This window comes from Mesoplodon densirostris, chromosome 3 (genome assembly GCF_025265405.1).
Source record: "Mesoplodon densirostris isolate mMesDen1 chromosome 3, mMesDen1 primary haplotype, whole genome shotgun sequence".
NCBI classification, from domain to species: Eukaryota; Metazoa; Chordata; class Mammalia; order Artiodactyla; family Ziphiidae; genus Mesoplodon; species Mesoplodon densirostris.
In genome coordinates this window covers 134,032,931-134,051,428 of record NC_082663.1, presented here as the reverse complement: position 1 = coordinate 134,051,428, position 18,498 = coordinate 134,032,931, and the positions used below count along the sequence as shown (strand labels likewise).

Below are 18,498 nucleotides of genomic sequence, written 5' to 3'. Positions count from 1 at the left end.
ATCAGAAACAGGAAGTAGACCCACCGCACCTCTAAATGTCAGCTTGGAATTTCATGGCTGCCTCAGGCCACGGTGTGCAGGCCAGTTGCTAAAACTTTTTTTGACAGAGAGTACCGCAAGACCCAGTACACACCCTTGAAATAAAAGTTTCATGTAATAACCCTTACCCTTCCTTTGTGAGATATGCACTCTGATATTTTCTATTCTTTTTTTTTTCAAATTTCTGATTGCAATCCATTAAAGCATTTTCCCAATCCATGAAACAGACATGACTTGGACCTTGAAAAACACTGATTCATGCAACTATGCCCCCATTTCTGACAAGGTGGTACCAGTCCAGACAAATACAAATGGATTCTATATTTACTATCTTCAATTACTGGGCTTCCCAAACTTGGAATCCCAACAATTCCCAAACAGTCCCTTGGAATGTTTTTTAAAATGCAGATTCTGATTCAGTAGCTCTGAGGTGAAGCTGAGATTTTGCATTTCTGACTAGCCCCTTAGGTGATTCCGATGCGAAGTTAGATGACGGATACCTCAGACATCTACTTCATTGGTCCAACTATTCTTACCAAAGGGATAATTTTTTCCCTCATGTCTTTTCTTCCTCTCTCCCTCCCTCTTTTCTCCATCCTTTCATAAATGTGTTTGGAGAATCAACAGGTTAAAAAAAAATCACAACTCTGCCTCTTACCAGCTGGAGAACTTGAATAAGTTACTTAAATTCTCTGTGTCCCAGTTTCTTTATCTGCAAAATGGGAATTAAAACTGCACTTTTTTGATAAAGTACTTTTGAGATAATTGAGATAATCCATGTAAAGTATTTAATTCATCGCCTACCACGTTATGAATGCAAAATTAATGTTATTGTTGTTATTTTTGTTGCCAAAGTTGCATTAGAACTTTTTCTTATTGACCATCTCCTGTCATATGAGTAGGTTGTATATTTAGTTTGGAGTATGAATTCTTTTTTAATTATAGAATTATAATTATAAAATACAACAAGCAATACATTTGGAAAATTGAGGGAAAGCAAAAATATCATACATAATTTCAATGATTCCACCAACAAAGGTTATTTTAGGGTGTCTTCTTTCAGGTGCCTATTTGATTGTTCTGGTATTTAGTTGACACCTGAGTGCATCTTCCTCTTTTATAAAACCCAGTGAAATCACTCCCTTTTTTTGTTTTTTGGCCGCACTACGCAGCATTCGGGATCTTAGTTCCCCGACCTGGGATTAAAACCGTGCCCTTTGCAGTGGAAACTCGGAGTCTTAACCGCTGGACTGACACGGATTTCTCCACTCACTTTCATTTAGGTGTTGGTTCATGCTATTTTTTTTAATAAATAAATAAATTTATTTATTTACTTACGGCTCTGTTGGGTCTTCGTTGCTGTGCGCGGGCTTTCTCTAGTTGCGGTGAGCGGGGGCTGCTCTTTGTTGTGGTGCGAGGGCTTCTCATTGTGGTGGCTTCTCTTGTTGTGGAGCACGGGCTCTAGGTGCGCAGGCTTCAGCAGTTGTGGCTCGTGGGCTCTAGAGCGCAGGCTCAGTAGTTGTGGCACACTGGCTTAGTTGCTCCGCGGCATGCGGGACCTTCCCGGACCAGGGCTTGAACCCGTGTCCCCTGCGTTGGCAGGTGGATTCTTAACTACTGCGCCACCAGGGAAGCCCCATGCTATTTGTTTTGTCTTAAAAATAAAGCCTTTCTTATTTTGAAAAAAAAAATCCCAGTAAGTTTAATTTTGTACCCTCCTTTTTTTTACTCACCATTAGATCATACTCACCTTTTTCCTAAAAATGGGTTCTAAAAGTGTAAATGGGAGTAGGTGCAAAGTATGACTTCTGGAATCAAGGACTGGATGGAAACTTCAAATCATTCCAATGAACTTGGCTGAGGTCTGACTCCATGCAATGCTTGACCTGGTGATGGACACACAATTTAGGACCATACACTCAGACCTTCAGGCCTGGATGATCCTTGGGGAAGATCTGGGGACTGGGATCACATAATGAGGGGCACAGAGCTGAGATCAGAAAACATAGCCTTCCTTATGAAGGAGGCAGCAAGGGACTTAACTAAGATGGAGAATCTATTTTAGTTCTATTTTACTAATTTCAGGGATACTTTATTTTAAAAATTCCATGTGCCAGCTCTCTTCCTAAAAGATTATTCCTTCAACCATATCTTCCTAAGCATCCACCATGTGATGGGGTTATATTGTATGATTAAGTTCTGGGTGATCATATCGCCAGAGGCATCTCCCCAGAATTGTCTGTATTAAGCAAGTTACCATTCATTCACTCAACAAATATTTATTGAGTAATTTCTATGTGTAGGTACTATGCTAAGTGCTGGGGGTACATTGCTGAGTAGAACAATTTGGCTCCTCTCCTCATGGGGTTATAACCTCATGATGACGGATCATCTCTACAGATGCAACCTGTTGAACACCTGATGCTACTATTAAAACTGATGAACATGAACTCTGTGTAGCAGGAAGGATCCTTAGTGTATAGTGTTTGTGGGTGAGGGAGTGAAACAGAGTTTCACTGTTTGGGTGTCAGGTTATATTCTTCTTTCATGAGAGTACATTATTGTTAAAATACTGTTGGAGAACATTTTTCCAAAGAGGAGATGCAGACAGCCAACAGGCATATGAAAAGATGCTCAACATCACTAATCATCAAGAAAATGCAAATCGGGGGCTTCCCTGGTGGCGCAGTGGTTGAGAGTCCGCCTGCCGATGCAGGGGACACGTGTTCGTGCCCTGGCCCGGGAAGATCCCACATGCCGCGGAGCGGCTGGGCCCGTGAGCCATGGCCACTGAGCCTGCGCGTCCGGAGCCTGTGCTCCGCAACGGGAGAGGCCACAGCAGTGAGAGGCCCGCGTACCGCAAAAAAAAACACCAAAAAAAAAAAAAAAAAAAAAACCGCAAATCGAAACCACAGTGAGATACCACCTCACACCTGTCAGAATGTCTATTATCAGGAAGAACACAAATAACAAATGTTGGAGAGGATGTGGAGAAAAGGGAACCCTCGTACACTGTTGGTGGGAATATAAATTGGTGGAGCCACTGTGGAAAATAGGATAGAGGTTTCTCAAAATACTAAAAATAGAAGTACCATATGACCCAGCAATTCCACTCCTGGGTATATATCCGAAAAAAACAAAAACACTAATTCAGAAAGATACATGCACCCCAATGTTCATAGCAGCATTATTTACCATTGCTAAGATACAAAAGCAACCTAAGTGTCCATCAACAGATGAATGGATAAAGAAGATGTGGTGTGTGTGTGTGTGTGTGTGTGTGTGTGTGTGTATATATATATATATATATATATATACATATACATACATATGCAATGGAACACTACTCAGCCATAAAAAAGAATGAAATTTCGCCATTCACAGCAACATGGATGGACTTGGAGGGCATTATACTAAGTGAAATAAGTCAGAGAGAAAAAGATAAATACTGTATGATATCACTTATATGTGGAATCTAAAAAATACAACAAAGCAGTGAATACAACAAAAAAGAAGCAGACACATACAGAGAACAAACTAGTGGTTGGGGGGGGAAGGGCAGTATAAGAGTGGGGGAATGGGAGGTACAAATTATTGGGCTTAAGATGGGCTCAAGGATGTACTGTACAACATGGAGAATATAGCTGATATTTTGTAATAACTATAAATGGAAAGTAACCTTTAAAAATTGTATAAAAAATTCAAAATTTAAGAATACTATTGGATAAATAAAAGTGTTTTTAGCATTTTAACTACACCCTTACCCACCCCCTAACACACACATCATTGTAGTGGTTAAAAACAAGCAAGGGCTTTGGAGTCAAGGAGACCTGGCTCTGAATTCTGCTTCTCCAATGTCCTAGCTGAGTGGCCTTCGGCATTAACTCTGTATCTATAAAATGGAGTTAAGAGTGTTGCTCGGAGGATTCAGTGAGCGTCTGTGTAAAGTGCATGGCATGCAATAAAAGCTTAACACCACTGCCATTACCGTTGGTACACTGTGACAGAAGGAGAGGAGGCTGTCTCATGGTTTCAGGAAAGAATTGCACATTTGTGTTTGTTGTTGTTTGTTTTGTTTGGCCACACTGCACGGCACGCAGGACCTTAGTTCCCCAACCAGGGATCGAACCCGTGCCTCAGGCAGTGGTAGCTCAGAGTCTTAACCACTGGACCCCCAGGGAAGTCCTAAGAATCTCACATTTGTGAACTGCAGACACCCCACTATCCTGTTTCTGGAGCTGTCTGTGCAATTTTGCTGGAGTCTTCAAAAATCTACTCTGACTGTTCTGTTTGGTATAAGGTGGGGACCTCCCCACTCAGTTCCAATCCACAGTGATGGCTGGACTGCCTCAGGCAAGGACAATGCTAAACTAATATCAGGTAGAGCAAGCAGAAAGCTGTCAGATCAAGTGACAAGACATGGAGAAGAAACACACACGTTTAAATGTCAAGAGTCCCAGTGACAAATATATCTGAGTTTATGCAATTACATTTTTTCCCCCTAGAGCAGAGAATGAAAAATAGAACGTTAGGGTTGGAAGTAACTTTAGAGATCATCTAATCCTACAGCTTTGTTTAACCAATGATTTCTTTCAGAGAATATTTTTTGGAGGTCCTACTACTGTGTGCCAGGTGTGTGCTGGGTGCTAAGGGTAGGACAGGGGAACGCGAGAGCCTTATCCCCTTTGGGGGTCTATAGGATTCCGTGGAGAAAGCTACAGCCCAGGGAGCTTAAATAACTTGTTAGAATCAAGGAAATTTTTATCTTTCTTCCTATATTTTTCTATATCTTCTAAATTTTCCACAATAGACATTATATTTACCTGTGTGTATATATTAACTTTGCTAGTCACACACAGCTAACAAGACAAAGAATTGATGTCAGTAAGTAGGTTACTCCTGAGTCTCTACCACAGCGGTATAAGTCCAATTCTCAAAGTCTGGTGCCTGCATCAGAATCTGCTAATGAGCTTTACTGAAAATGCAGATTCCATGCCCACTCCTCCCCTACAGGGTTCCCTACGTTAGAAACCTGCTCAACAAGGGGACTGTGATACCCACTAAACCTTGAGAACGAATGCCTACTAGGATGATTCTCATGCAGCAAAGAAAGCAGCAATGATTTTTCTAAAAAATTGGCCCCAGGAATTTAAATTAATGAATTAAGTTCATGAAAACAAAGACATTTATGTCTTATTGGAATAAAGTCAACTCCTCCCGTTTTTTCCTCTAGTGCCACAGCTAATTGCATCCATTATGTGTTTTTAACGGGCGCTATAAATCAGTGTGCCCCTGGAGAGAGGGGGGAGAGGTATGAGGGAGGGGCAGTCTCCATGTCACAAAATGGAATACAAAACAAGCGGCACATTTCCTCGGAGCAAGCAGCCCAAAGCTCTCCTTTCTGTGCGCTTCTCCCTTCCCGAATGCTAGTCTCCTCTCCCAGCCACCCTGCTTGCCCTGAGTGGCCTGACAACATTTTGGGGTCCTACAAATCACAGCCCTGTCCTAGTTCTTGAGCAGGCAGCCTTTACACTGCCCAGCCTTAGGGTCCTCAGCATTTACAACCTCTCTCTTTTGCAGGTTATCATCCTCTGTCAGATCTGAAGTTAAAACAACCAGAAACATGTCAGGTGAGTGGCTGGGAGAGACACTTGGCTGTTTACGAGAAATATTCCATTAAATCTGACGCAAAACGTTAGGATGCCTCTGCCAGCGCCCAGGTTCCCCTTCTCCGAGGACAAGCTGATTAGTGTGTGGCTCCAACCGATGTTTATCCTCTCTGGCTCTGTGGCGAACGCCATTGGAAAATCCTGGTTCACTTGATGCCTGGTCACCTGGTACATTCAGATTCATCCAGTTAGGATACCCAGTTTAAGACATAATGGATTTTGGCGAGCTCCATAGACCGATTGGGTTTTACACACATGCACAGAAAGATTTGATTTCCTCTGTGGAATTTATGGCAGGGGCAAAGAGGTAATTAAATTAATTTCTGCTCTGGTTTCTAGGCTTTCCTTTCTGTTCTCTCTTTCTCCTGCTACTTTTGTTGCTGTTGTTTAAAAAAATAGGTTTGCATGGATGAAAATGAATTTAATAACTGGCAGCAGTTGGTTTAAGTTTGGGAGCTGGGTTCCACTGTGACTTTTTTCTTGTTCTTTGCTCCATGCTCTGAATGGTTTGGGGAAGCTAATGAGGACAATTTTGTGTCCTGTGGGGTGTGTGTGTGAGGTGACAGGGCTGTCCCCATGGCTAGGGAGAGATGTTCACACCAGGAAAGGTGGCCAAATCCAGGCTTTCTGGAAGGAAACCTGCTCTGATATTTGATAATGAGATTAAACCAGAGTACACTTCCCCTTTCTCCAGTCACCACTCATGCCTCTTGCCTTTCTTTTCTGATTTCTGTTATTTCTGTTTTTTCCATCATTCAGTTATCTTCTCATCTCCCCACTCCACAGCAAGGTTCTGCTGCAGCAAGGGGAACCGTAGGGCAGAAAGAAGCTGAAACGGAGAACGGTGCTGGTAAGAAGATCGACAGTGACAGTGAAAATGATCAAGACTCAGTCTGCCAAGTTTGCAGGTTCCTACTCCACTCACTCCTGCTTCCCAAGCCGAGGCCCATTGATTCATCCATGACTTTTAAAGGGAGGACTTCTCTCGCTAAACCAAAGAGACCCCTGAGAGATTTAGAAATTCAACGGAAACAAAACAAAACAAAACCACTAAGCACTTGACTTCTCTCCCAAAGAACCGGGGAGCCTGCCAATTCCCCAGCAATGCCAGTGCTAAGCATTTTCCTAGCATCAACATTAAATCCCCTTTTTGCTTTTCTCTTGTAAAGTGTGTTTACAACTGACCATTATGGGAAAGATAACAGATGTAATCTGGCCCCGTTTAAAATAATAAGACTAATAATGATGCCGTTTATTGCCCAGAGGCTCAGTTTCTGAATGCCTATACGCAGAAAGAAGAGTTGGGAGTTGAAATATTCACAAGTGTAGTCAGCTGCTGATCTATATGCCCCAACCCAGTCCAGTGCCGAAAGTCTTAGCAGATTTCCCAAGATTAATACCTCGGCCTCCTAGCAACTTTGAAAGTCCATCTCCGGCTCTGGTCCTGGCAGGGGTGCAGGAGAATGTGTGGATCCCACCGCTCGTTAGAGCAAGGCCCTCTTAGGTTGGGAGAAAGCAGGCCCAAGGAAGGAGGGCTGCCCTCCTCTACCACCCCGGCCCCAAGTTGTAAGGGAGGATAGCAGAGAAGGGCCCCTCTATCCCCCCACCACTTCTGACTCATCCTACCTCACACCAGTTCTTAATCTCCCAGAACGGGCTAGGTTGATCCAGCTGGGTTTTCTCTACCGAAAGGTATTGCGTTTCTTCCAACCGACGCTACTGCGTATAGATCAGTCCCAGAAGGTGGTGGCTGAGGGCTCCACCACAGGATGGGTTATGAGGCAGGTGGCCCTGGCAGAACAGACAGGTTGGAATGAGTTACCACACCACCTCGGATTCCCGCATTCCCACACAGCTGGCTGCCGTTAGTGCGCAGAACTGCATCGCTCCAACGCGCTCCTTTGCCTACTCTGGAGAAAGGAGAGCAACAGTTTTGAGTGAATCGCCAACGCCTCTCCCCGAGATAGCAGCGCTTAGACGGACAAGCCAGGAGCAGAGAGCCTGCCCTCTTCCCCGTGGGTACGCTGCCAGAGGGGTGCTTGATCCTTAGTAAAAAAAAAAAAAAAAGTCGGAGAGACATGGCTCAGCCCTGTGTTTGCAGGAGAAGGCAGATTCGATGATTGCTGGTGAAGGCCCCATGTGTCCAGCTCTGCCTGGACTATGGGACTCCCCAGCCTATGGGGGCTGGGGCGCCTGTCCTCAAGGACGTGTTCGCAGCTCCAGCTTTTTCCCAGCCCTCAGCTGGGGTAGGCTGGCTGAAGGATCGAGAAAATAGGTGGAGTGGGTTGATTCCATCCTCCTGCGGAATTCAGATTGAAAACTGAAAGGAAAAAATTTCCCTGACCTGGGAAGCAACGGTCAGGCGGTGAAACTGACCTTCATGACACTGACCAGAGATAAACCACTTGGCATGGAACAGTTTGGCACACAACTGATCAATCAGTTGGGAACCAGCCACTACATGCAACCCAGCACCACGAAACTTACCAGCGTGCACTTAACGAAAAAACCTGATATGCCTAAAACAGACTGGTGCACAACACCAACACAACACTGTTAACCGACCACCTGAAACTAATGGCTGTGAGGCTGCCCTGAATGAAATTGCCTGAAAGCAAACTGACTGGGTGAAAGGAACCAGAATGAAATCCACCTGCCTGCTAACACATCACTAAACTACGGCAAGGGACTGCAGCAGGGAGGCTGAAGAGGGCGGCAGGGTGGAGCCGGGAGGGGGCTCCTCTCCCAGAGCTCCGAGAACCTGACTGGTGCTGCTGCAGGGACTCGACAGGGACTGGGGAGGGGGGTTTGTCCAGTGCTTTTTAATTTACGAACGCCGTGCCCCAAGCCATCCCATAAATTTGGGGACCGTTTTCACCAAAGCTGTGAGTTACGATTTTTCAAATAAATACATTTTCCAATCAGACGGGGTTCTGTTTAGGTTGAACGCGTCCTGAAGCAGACATCTCTCTGCCCGGAAAATACACAGAGGAGGAAGCGGAGCTGGGACGAAGCTCAGACGACATAAAAACTTGTGTAAACACGTTGTCATTTACGGACTTCGTAAGAGAAAGGGAATGGGGGAGGAAAATGTTTAATTCTCCCTTGAATCCTCAGGTCCCAGAGCCGAGAGAAAACATGGAAAATTTAATATTCTTTTTCCATAAGCTTGATTTGTGTTATGCATTATACAACGGGCAGCATCAGGTTTACCTTAAACAGATTTTGTAATTTTGAGGCTGTTACAAACCTAAGAACGGACAGCCTTGCACCCCTCACTCCCCCACCCCATGCACACACACCTACAATCTCTCTCTCTTAGGTTTTCTTTAGGAAAGAACGTGGGGGAGATAAACCAGAAGGGATTATTTCAGCAGGAGGGTCTTCAATTTCTAGCTGTGTGCCCCATCCTCTAGGCCTGCTTGCCACCTTTAAAACAAGGCGGGGCGGGACTAGGAATCAGAGCTCCCCCCCACACACAATATCATTCACACATAATTCTGTGCACAGTTGCAGAAAGCTCAGGGATTCCCGAAGCTAAAGGGTAGAGAATGGAATATCAGCTTGTGGCTTGGACCCTCTCTGGCCAGTCCACTCCTCATCCCATGAAAGGGGGAAATAGGGGAAGACAGAGGCTGCCGTGGAGCCCAGGTCTCCACGAGGTGTCTGGGCTCTAGCTGCGTCTCTGCCACCCATTGGCTGTGTCCTTAGGGAAGCCCCTTCCCCTCCTCCCTAGGTCGGTTCCTCTGTAGGTACTAATACGAAATCTCAGCAGACTTGCTACTCTCACATACTGGCAAAGGCAGGGAGGCCTCTCACCCCACGAGCTTATAGGGGAAATCGAGCCACTTTCTGTCTCTTCCCTGCCCTGACTGTCCCCCAAACCCCCAGCCCCGCCCACGCTTTCCTGGCCCCGGGGAGCAGGTTGGGCCAGATTGGAAAGTCCTAGACACTCTAGATGCTGCAGAGATGTTTAAGGGATTTGCGCGCTCAAGCCGCGGGGTAAATGGCCCGCGGGCTGATTTATGGCGCGTTACTGCGCGACGCGATTCCCCAAGACAGCGAGAATATTTTACACCGCGCTAATATAAACAGGCGGCCGGCCGGGTCCTTTTTATGGAGTTCCTGTAATTACCCGGGCCCTGACAGCTCCTTGATTTACGGCCCTATTTAGATAAGGGGTCCGGTGCGGGGATTGCTGGTGGCGTCAAGGTCACGGGACGCGGCGGGAGAAGGTTTTGCGGTAGGCGCCGGGGCACGGGCTCCCCCAGGCCTGCCAGTCCTGGGGGCGGGAGTGAGGGGAGGAGCGGGGCAGTCCGGAGAGGGACCCCGAGGCGTCCGAGGCTTGAGTACAGCCAGTCCACTGTACAGATGGGACAACTGAGTCCTGGAGGAGGCAGGAACTACACCCCCAAACCATACAGCAAAGGAAATGCGGGTGGGTGGGATCTGGAACTGGAATTCAGGTCTCTGGCAACATAATCCCCCCGCACCTGGCGATGCTCGGTCTCCCCCATCTCCAGCCTCCTGACAGTAGGGTTTTGTAGGGGCGGTGGGGAAAGAAGAGGACTCGATGCGGTCCGAAACGGGAGCGGTCAGATCAGAACAGAGCACTGCAAAGGGGATGCCTGGATTCCCTCCCTATCCAGGGCTATGTAGTCACGACTCATGGAACTCCATTGCTTCCCCTGTGGAATTAGTATTCTTAAAAACAGAGCCACCATTTATCCAGGTTTACTGTCACTGTGCTAAGAGCTTCACCTATATAATTTCGCTTAATCTTAAACCAGCCCTCTGCGGCGGGTGTTACTGCACCCTTATTTACAGAGGAGGGAGACGAGGATGCGACGGTTCACACAGGGCAGGATGCCAGTGCTGAGTTTCAGTCCCGGTGGGTGGGCGCGATTCTTCCGCGAGGCTCTCTTAAACACTCCCTTAATACAAAGTTTTAACGTCTGTGTGCTTAAGAGCCTGTAAAATGGGGTGAGGGTGCTGGCCCGACCTCACTAGCATAACTGGAGGAAGAAGCGTGCGTTTACAAATACTCGGAGCGCCAGACCTTGTGAAGGCGCAGTCCCCACGAGCACCTCGGGATGCGGGTCCGGAGGGGAGGTAGGGGGATTTGAGACTGGTAGGTAGGATGCCCTGCCCCACCCCGGAGTCCCAGATTCCTGCTCCTTAGTCTGTTTTCGTGGGCCTGGGCAGGCTAGAGTCTTCGGGCCCCAGAGCCAAGTGCGAAGTCCCAGAGCTGGGAGAGAGGAACCAGAGGGGAGCCGTGCAACAGCCCAGAACTGGGAATTACAGAACTCCATACTATCAGTCCCCGTTTTTCTGACAATGGGGAAACTGGGGCTCAGAGAGGGAAAGGAACACAGTAAGGTGCTAGGTAGAGCCAGAACTCAAGGCACATCTCTTGCCTCTCAGCTTAGAAACATTTCGGCCAAACTCCTGGGCCCCAGACCTCCCACACCATATAGCCTGGGAAGGAGGGAGAGAACACCTTTACTGGGTTCCCACTGTTGTTCCAAATGCACCTGAGCCACGCTGGACTTAAAAGCACATTGGGGTCTTTCAGAAGGCCGGGTCTGGAGCCTAGGCGGCTCGTGTTCTACACAGGCCATCTCCCTGGCGTCCATCCCACTGGAGGCTTCCCAGCCTGGAGCCCCAGTGGTCCTCGAGGGCCGTGCTCCCACAGCAGGCACTGTTTGGAGAACTACTTAGACTCCGTGACTCTGGGTGGAGAGCAGTGCTTTCTGGGGCCCAGGGGACTGCCAGCACCCTGCTCTTTAACCACCCACGGGGAACTGTCGGGGGATCTGGGGGCCCTCAAGGCTGCTCATGGGACTGGGGTTCATCTTCCACTACTGATAATGCGTTCCCTACCACACTAAGCAGGCTGGATATGTGGAGGGTCTCTATGGGCCCTGAGTGATCTGTGTAACCCTGGAAAACTCTTGGGACACGAGGGTGGGTGCTGGAGCTCTGAGGGTGTGAGTATGTGGGTCACTGCACGTACCTGTCTATCCCGTGCTCCTCGTTCCTGGGGGTGGGGTATGTGATACTGTGCATACTATTGTTTCAACTCCATCTCCAGGGCTTGTGACTGTGACTACTGTAGGTGAGACAGAATGGATTTCAACTTGTCTGAGTGTTTGGAATTTGTGTGCCTGTGTGTAATGGGCGAACATATGAAAACTTCTACTTCTGAGCACCTGTGCATATACTGTAGTACTTGTGGCTGTGTACTTGTGTGTGTTTGTGGTAACTGAGAACACATGAAATGTGGAATGGGGTTTTCAGAAGTCTGTGCTGTGAATACAACTGTGGGACACTGTAAGAAACTGACACAAACTGGTTGGACCTGTGCACAAGTGTGACAGTAAAGAGTATGTGTCAAGCCCTGCAGCTGTGATATTTGTGTAGAATTGATGTGTTTCTGCTGTGATGGTATCTGTATGCATGCCTGCATGGAGGGTTGGGAGTGGCTCAGAGCTGTAACACATCTGAAGCGAGGTGTGTGCCCTGTGGGTGAGAGAGAGATAATGTGTAAAATCCTAGGAATGCACGAATATTGAAATGCCATGTGTTGCATGGGTGTAAATAGGTTACCGGGAGAATACACATATGTTGTGGCGTTTGCACGAATGCATGGACTTTCATGTATGCCCGTGATTTTTTGTGAGGCCGTGTACATATATATGTGCATGTGTAATGGTGGGACTGAGGGGCTGCCGGTGGAGATCCTGCCAGACTAGGACCACGGCTGGATGTGTGTCGAGGATTTAGGTCCTTTTCCACAGAGTGATTACTGTCTCTGTCCACACACCGGCACTCCAGAGAGCCTCCAGGCCAGGGAGGCGCGGGACCCCGCGGAGCCGCGGCTCAACCGGGCGCCGGGTGCTCCCTCCCCGCGAGCCTCCGGCTCTGTGCTCGGCCCAACCCCAGCGCTGCTGGCGCCAGGCGCCCGGGAGAGCAGCGGGTTTCCAGCCGCCTCAGGCAGGAAACAAGGACCTCCCTCCCCCCACGCACCTCTAGGGCCCACAGCCCAGCCGAGCTCCCACAAGGGGAAACGACTCTGGACTAAGCATTTGTTGGCTTCTCCCTCGCAGTGTCGTCGCCCCTCCGCCCGCCGCCATCTGTTTATTTCCTGTACGGGAGGGGAAAACCGCGTACCCACTGGATACCGGACCCCCAAGGAAAATTGTTCATCTTCTCTGGGCCTCACTGTTCCCATCTGTAAAATGAGAAGGTTGACCTTTCTGCCCCTGCCTTTGGGCTGCTAAGTGTGCCAGGCACACATCGGGGGTCAGTAAATACTTGTTGAAGAAATGGGTAAAGGAATGAATTTGCCCTTTAAAAAGAGCAGTCATGGGGGCTTCTCCTGTGGTGCAGTGGTTAAGAAACCGCCTGCCAATGCAGGGGACACGGGTTTGAGCCCTGGTCCAGGAAGATCCCACATGCCGCGGAGCAACTACGCCCGTGCGCCACAACTGCTGAGCCTGTGCTCTAGAGCCCATGAGCCACAGCAGCTGAGCCCGCGTGCCGCAACAAGAGAAGCCACCGCAATGAGGAGCCCGGGCACCGCAACAAAGAGTAGCCCCCCTGGCCGCAACTAGAGAAAGCCCTCGTGCAACAACGAAAACCCAACACAGCCAAAAATAAAAATAAATTAAAAAAAATAAAAAGAGCAGTCATGTATTTCTCTTCTCCTTTCACCCTCGCCTCCACAGTGCTTTTGAGAGAAGGGCACACTCCCTCAGTTTCCCTATCTGTAAAATCTAGGTGAAGGCCTTTTCGTTCCATGATTCTAGATTCCTTTTCTTGGGCCCATGGGGAGGGGTGGCAGATGCCGTCCTGGGCGTTGACAGACCACCTAGGGAAGGGGCTTGGCTGGGAAAGGTTGGTGAGGATGGAGGGACCCAGGTATGAGGACATCAGCTGGGAAGCTACCCATCGGGAGGTAAGACAGAGAGAACTCCAGCCGCAAGCGCTGCCACCCTGGGATTCCCAGGTTCCAATGCCAGCCCAGAGAAAGGCCCCCGCGGACAGAATCCGACAAGCGTAAGGGCCCTAGCCGGGAGTGGAAATAGCGGAGGTCTGCGCGGCCAGGACCGCGTCTCTATGCCGGTGGGTGTGAGATGCCAGGCGATAAGTTTCTCCGGCTGCGTGAGCCTCTCGGAGAGTGTGGAGGTCGTGGCCTCCTCGGTGTGTGTTTACCGCCAAACGCTGATTTCTCGCAGTGTGACCTTTGGCGCCGAGAATCGAACATTCTCAAACTGTGATAACCTGCATGGGGTGGCCCAGCGTAGCCGAGCTCCGGGCTCTCCGTTCAAGTCCCGCGGGAAGGAGGCTGCCCCTGCATCAGCCTGGCCGGCCTTTGGACTGGATCAGGCGCCCAGGAGGCGAGAAGAGTGGACTTCAAGCTCTGGAGCCCGGAACAAACCAGTAAATGCCTGTGGGCTTGGAGCCCTCGTCCCCCTACTCGCTGCCCCTCTCCTCCCACCTCCTGTCCCCGGCTTCTTCCCCAGTGGGTGGCCACCTGCGCCGTAGAGGACAAGACTTGGCCAGAGGTGGTGGGTGCTCTACCGGGTGCAGGACCTGCTGCAGTCCCGCAGAATGGGCCGGTGACTAAGGGCTGGGGGTGCTTAGGGAACATTAGGGGCCTATCTTGCCTCCAGCAGCGCTCTCTCCTTTTCTGGCTCTGAGACCAAGTAGAGCAGATGCGCTCAGGACTGGGAACCTCTGGGATTTCTATTTTGGATTCTGGAAGGTCTAGAAACAAGAACCTTTCTCTTTTTTTGCGCCTCAGTTTCCTTATCTGTAAAATCTAGGTGAAGGCCTTTTCGCTCCATGATTCTAGATTCCTTTTCTTGGGCCCACGAGGAGGGGGTGACAGACACCGTCCTGGGCGTTGACAGGCCTGTGTCTCAAGTACTAGCCCCCGTCTCCCCCACAAGTCGGGAACTGGGGGGCGGGGAGGGGCGGAGGCGGGGCCGCCTCCCTGTCCCCGCAGGCGGCCTGAGTCGAGTAGCACTATCTGAGCTTAAAACCAGGGACGGCCATCCCCCTTTCCTCCTCCCCGCCCCCCTGCCATTGGCTCCAGGGAGAGGTTGACATCAAAGCCCCAGCCTTATATAAGCCAGACCCTGAAGGGGAGGCCGCAGAAGGGTTAAACAGGTCTCTCGGCAACCTCGTCCTCGCCTGCAACAGAAGCCGGCCAGAAGACGCGCTGCGGGTGTCATCTTCAGCCTTGCCCCAGAATCTCTCAAAGCCGGCGCCCACCAGAGCGCCGCCCCAGAGCCCACGGGTGGCCCCGGCAGTCTCGGGCGCATGGGGCGGCGCTAATCGGGCTGGCGGCGCAGGCCAGGGGCCGCTCCAACATGAACCTCGTGGGCAGCTACGCACACCATCACCACCATCACCATCATCACCACCCTCACCCCGCGCACCCCATGCTCCACGAGCCCTTCCTCTTCGGCCCTGCCTCGCGCTGTCACCAGGAGCGGCCCTACTTCCAGAGCTGGCTGCTGAGCCCCGCTGACGCTGCCCCGGACTTCCCCGCAGGCGGGCCACCGCCCGCAGCCGCTGCAGCCGTTGCCTCCTACGGTCCAGACGCCAGGGCCGGCCAGAGCCCCGGGCGGCTGGAGGCGCTCGGCGGCCGCCTGGGCCGGCGGAAAGGCTCAGGACCCAAGAAGGAGCGGAGACGCACAGAGAGCATTAACAGCGCGTTCGCCGAGCTGCGCGAGTGCATCCCCAATGTGCCGGCTGACACCAAGCTCTCCAAGATCAAGACTCTGCGCCTGGCCACCAGCTACATCGCCTACCTGATGGACGTGCTGGCCAAGGACGCACAGGCCGGCGACCCCGAGGCCTTCAAGGCCGAACTCAAGAAGGCGGATGGCGGCCGTGAGAGCAAGCGGAAAAGAGAGCTGGTAAGTCCGGGTCCCATACGCTCTAGCCAAGGGCGCGGGCGCGGTGAGCATCCGTAGGCCGAGTACGCAGGGGAAGGAGTCTGCGTTGCCGTTCGTGCGATTTTGAGAGGCTTCGGGGAGTTCTGAGATGGTTGAAATGTGGGATTGTGTGCATGGAGGGAGGCAGATTCATATTTGAATTCATCTGTAATGTAGATAGTGTTTGTAAGGCTGTGAATGAAGACAGAATCTTACACTTTTCGGACAGGCTCATAGGGTCCCTTCTAAGAATCCACTGGCAGCTTCAGACCCCGAGAAAATGCACACACCATATATTTCACTTCCAGTTTCAAGGGGTCCTGATTCATCCCTGGGATCTCCTGGAAGCCAGGTTAAGAATGCTGTAGGAGTACGTTACTTTAATTTGCCTGAATGTGAATTGATGCATATGGGCTCCGCTGCTGTTTTCAAAGGGCCTTTGCCAGAGAGGTTGGTCTACTTTCATCATTGTACAGATAGGGAAACTGAGGCCCAGAACGGGACAGGATGTGAAGGCCACCTACCCGAGGAGTTGTTTACTTGGGTAAAACAAGTCAGTTTATTCCCTGGAGGAATAAACATCTGGAGGATGTTTCACCGCTCCACTCCCCATGGCTGGTTCCTAGGGCCACCTTGACGGTTTTGTGTATAAACGCCGACAAGCAAGTCACTCACTTCTTTTGGCTTTGGAGATCGCAATCCCTACTCGGCTTTTTTTTTTTTTTTTTTTTTTTTCTTTTCGCGGTACGCGGGCCTCTCACTGTTGTGGCCTCTCCCGTTGCGGAGCACAGGCTCCGGACGCGCAGGCCCAGCGGCCATGGCTCACGGGCCCAGCCGCTCCGCGGCATGTGGGATCTTCCCAGACCGGGGCACGAACCCGTATCCCCTGCATCGGCAGGCGGACTCTTAACCACTTGCGCCACCAGGGAGGCCCTCCTACTCGGCTTTTTTCGATCCTCTCCAGTGAGACGACACTTCTGGAGCTCAGTTTCGCTGGCGCAGGGCTCTGGGACCTCTGAAGCAGTCAGTGATTTCCAAGCTGGGGAACTGAACTAGTTTCTCTAGATTGGTGCGCTCAGGAACACCGCGCGTTGGAGACTGGAGAGCCCTCTGGGTTTTATCTGACCCGCAGGGGCTGTGGTAAACTAGGGGAGTCACCTGAGGAGACTGGGAAAGACCGTGGTCATCGAGTCTCTAAACCGCCGCCCTGGGCTGGAGGACATGCAGGCCCGGGCGACGCCCTCGTTGGAAGTAGTTATTGGGCGTCTCCCCACTCCCTGCACTTTGCCGCCTCCTTCAAGTAGCGGGGAAGGGGGATGCTAAGCCAGGCCGACTCCCCCGCTCATTCGCGTAGCCTTCTGAGTGCCCAGAGCCGGCTGCAGAGACCCAACCCTGTATCCAAGCCCAGGCGCTATAAACTAGGTTGGAAAGTGGGATGTGTGCGGGGAGCATGTCCGCGAGCGAGGAAGCTGTTGATTCCCACCCCTCCCATTCCAACCCCTGCAGTCTCCCTTCGGCGCCATAAAGCCAAACCTTAGTTTCACCAGCCGCAGAAAATTCTCACTACCAAACCCCCAGAAGCTGCCCAGCCCATTCCGCGCCCCCCAATCCCGCCCCGGGAACTCGGCGCATAAAGGCAAATTTATGAGCCTGTTTGCCTATTTCACAAACAGAAATTCGTCACTTATTTAAAGGCTCCCAGTTACTGCTCCCAACACCTTTTACCCCACCCCCACTTTTACCCCACGCCTGGGCGAGTGGAGCAGAAACATTTAAACCTGTCTCTCTCGCCTCTTTTCTTGTGTGTGTCCTCTGGCAGCAGCAGCACGAAGGCTTTCCTCCTGCCCTGGGCCCAGGCGAGAAGAGGATTAAAGGGCGCACAGGTTGGCCGCAGCAAGTTTGGGCGCTGGAGTTAAACCAGTGAGCCGAGGCCTGCGTCGAGGACCCCGCCACGGCTGCTCGACCCCGGAGCCCCGGGAGCAGAGGAAGGCGGAGGCGAGTGCCAGGCTCTGGGTGCCAGGGGCTTATGGGGAGCATCCCGCCTATCCTCTGCTGGGGCGCTGGCAGGTCGCTGGCTGCAACTACACATTTGGATCGCACGTGCAATGTCATTTGAAATTGTTTTTAATACGAGAAGAGAAAGAGAAATATATATATAAACCCCCACCCCTGCAACCGAGAGGGAGGCTCGTGGCTGCACGATTCGAAAAGGAAGGACTGCGGGATCCAAGCACGCTAAGACGTACCCTTCCAACCCTTCTGGGGCGAGTTTAGAACCCCCAACGCCTTCCTCACTACACTGTCTGCCTGTCTTTCTCGCCACCCCCCCCGTCGGCTTCGCGTCAAAACCCTCCTCGAGCTCTCCTTCCTAATTAAAATGCAATAAGAGGAATCAATAGTTTTCTGCCAGGGAAAGAGAACCGAACCAGGAAGACGGAGGGCTGCCTTTGTTGTTGTCCTCCCTCGAACAGTGGTGTTTTTTATTTTATTTTAGTTTTGTCGCTGCACTTCCTACTTAGTTACAAGGGAAATGGCTCTTTCTTTACCTCTCTTTCCTTCCTTCTTGCGTTCTTTTCTTTTTTCTTCTTGTTTCCTTTCTCTTTCTTTCTTTTTCTTCCTTTCCGTTCTTCCTTCCTTTGTAAATAAAAACTTTTCCCTTGGTTGAAAAGTTTTTATGTATTAAACTACCTACCATGCCTGCTGCGCTCAGGTGTTTGTTTATCCCCCGTCCTCACCCTTTTTCTACCTCAAATCTATATGACCACTCACTGCCCCCTCCCTTTGCAAAGCAGTATCTATGCTCTTGACTAATAAAACATTTTCTGAAATCAGCAGAAGCC

General features: G+C 50.5%; 1 protein-coding gene across 1 annotated transcript; it reads left to right on the top strand.

Annotated features, from left to right (window-relative positions):
• Nucleotides 1–15,088: 15,088 nt before the first annotated feature.
• On the top strand, nt 15,089–17,582 carry HAND1 (heart and neural crest derivatives expressed 1). Its single transcript, XM_060092094.1, has 2 exons — nt 15,089–15,640; nt 17,478–17,582. Exons 1-2 carry the CDS (start codon nt 15,089–15,091, stop codon nt 17,580–17,582), a joined length of 657 nt encoding a protein of 218 aa, XP_059948077.1.
• The last annotated feature ends 916 nt before the right edge of the window (nt 17,583–18,498 follow it).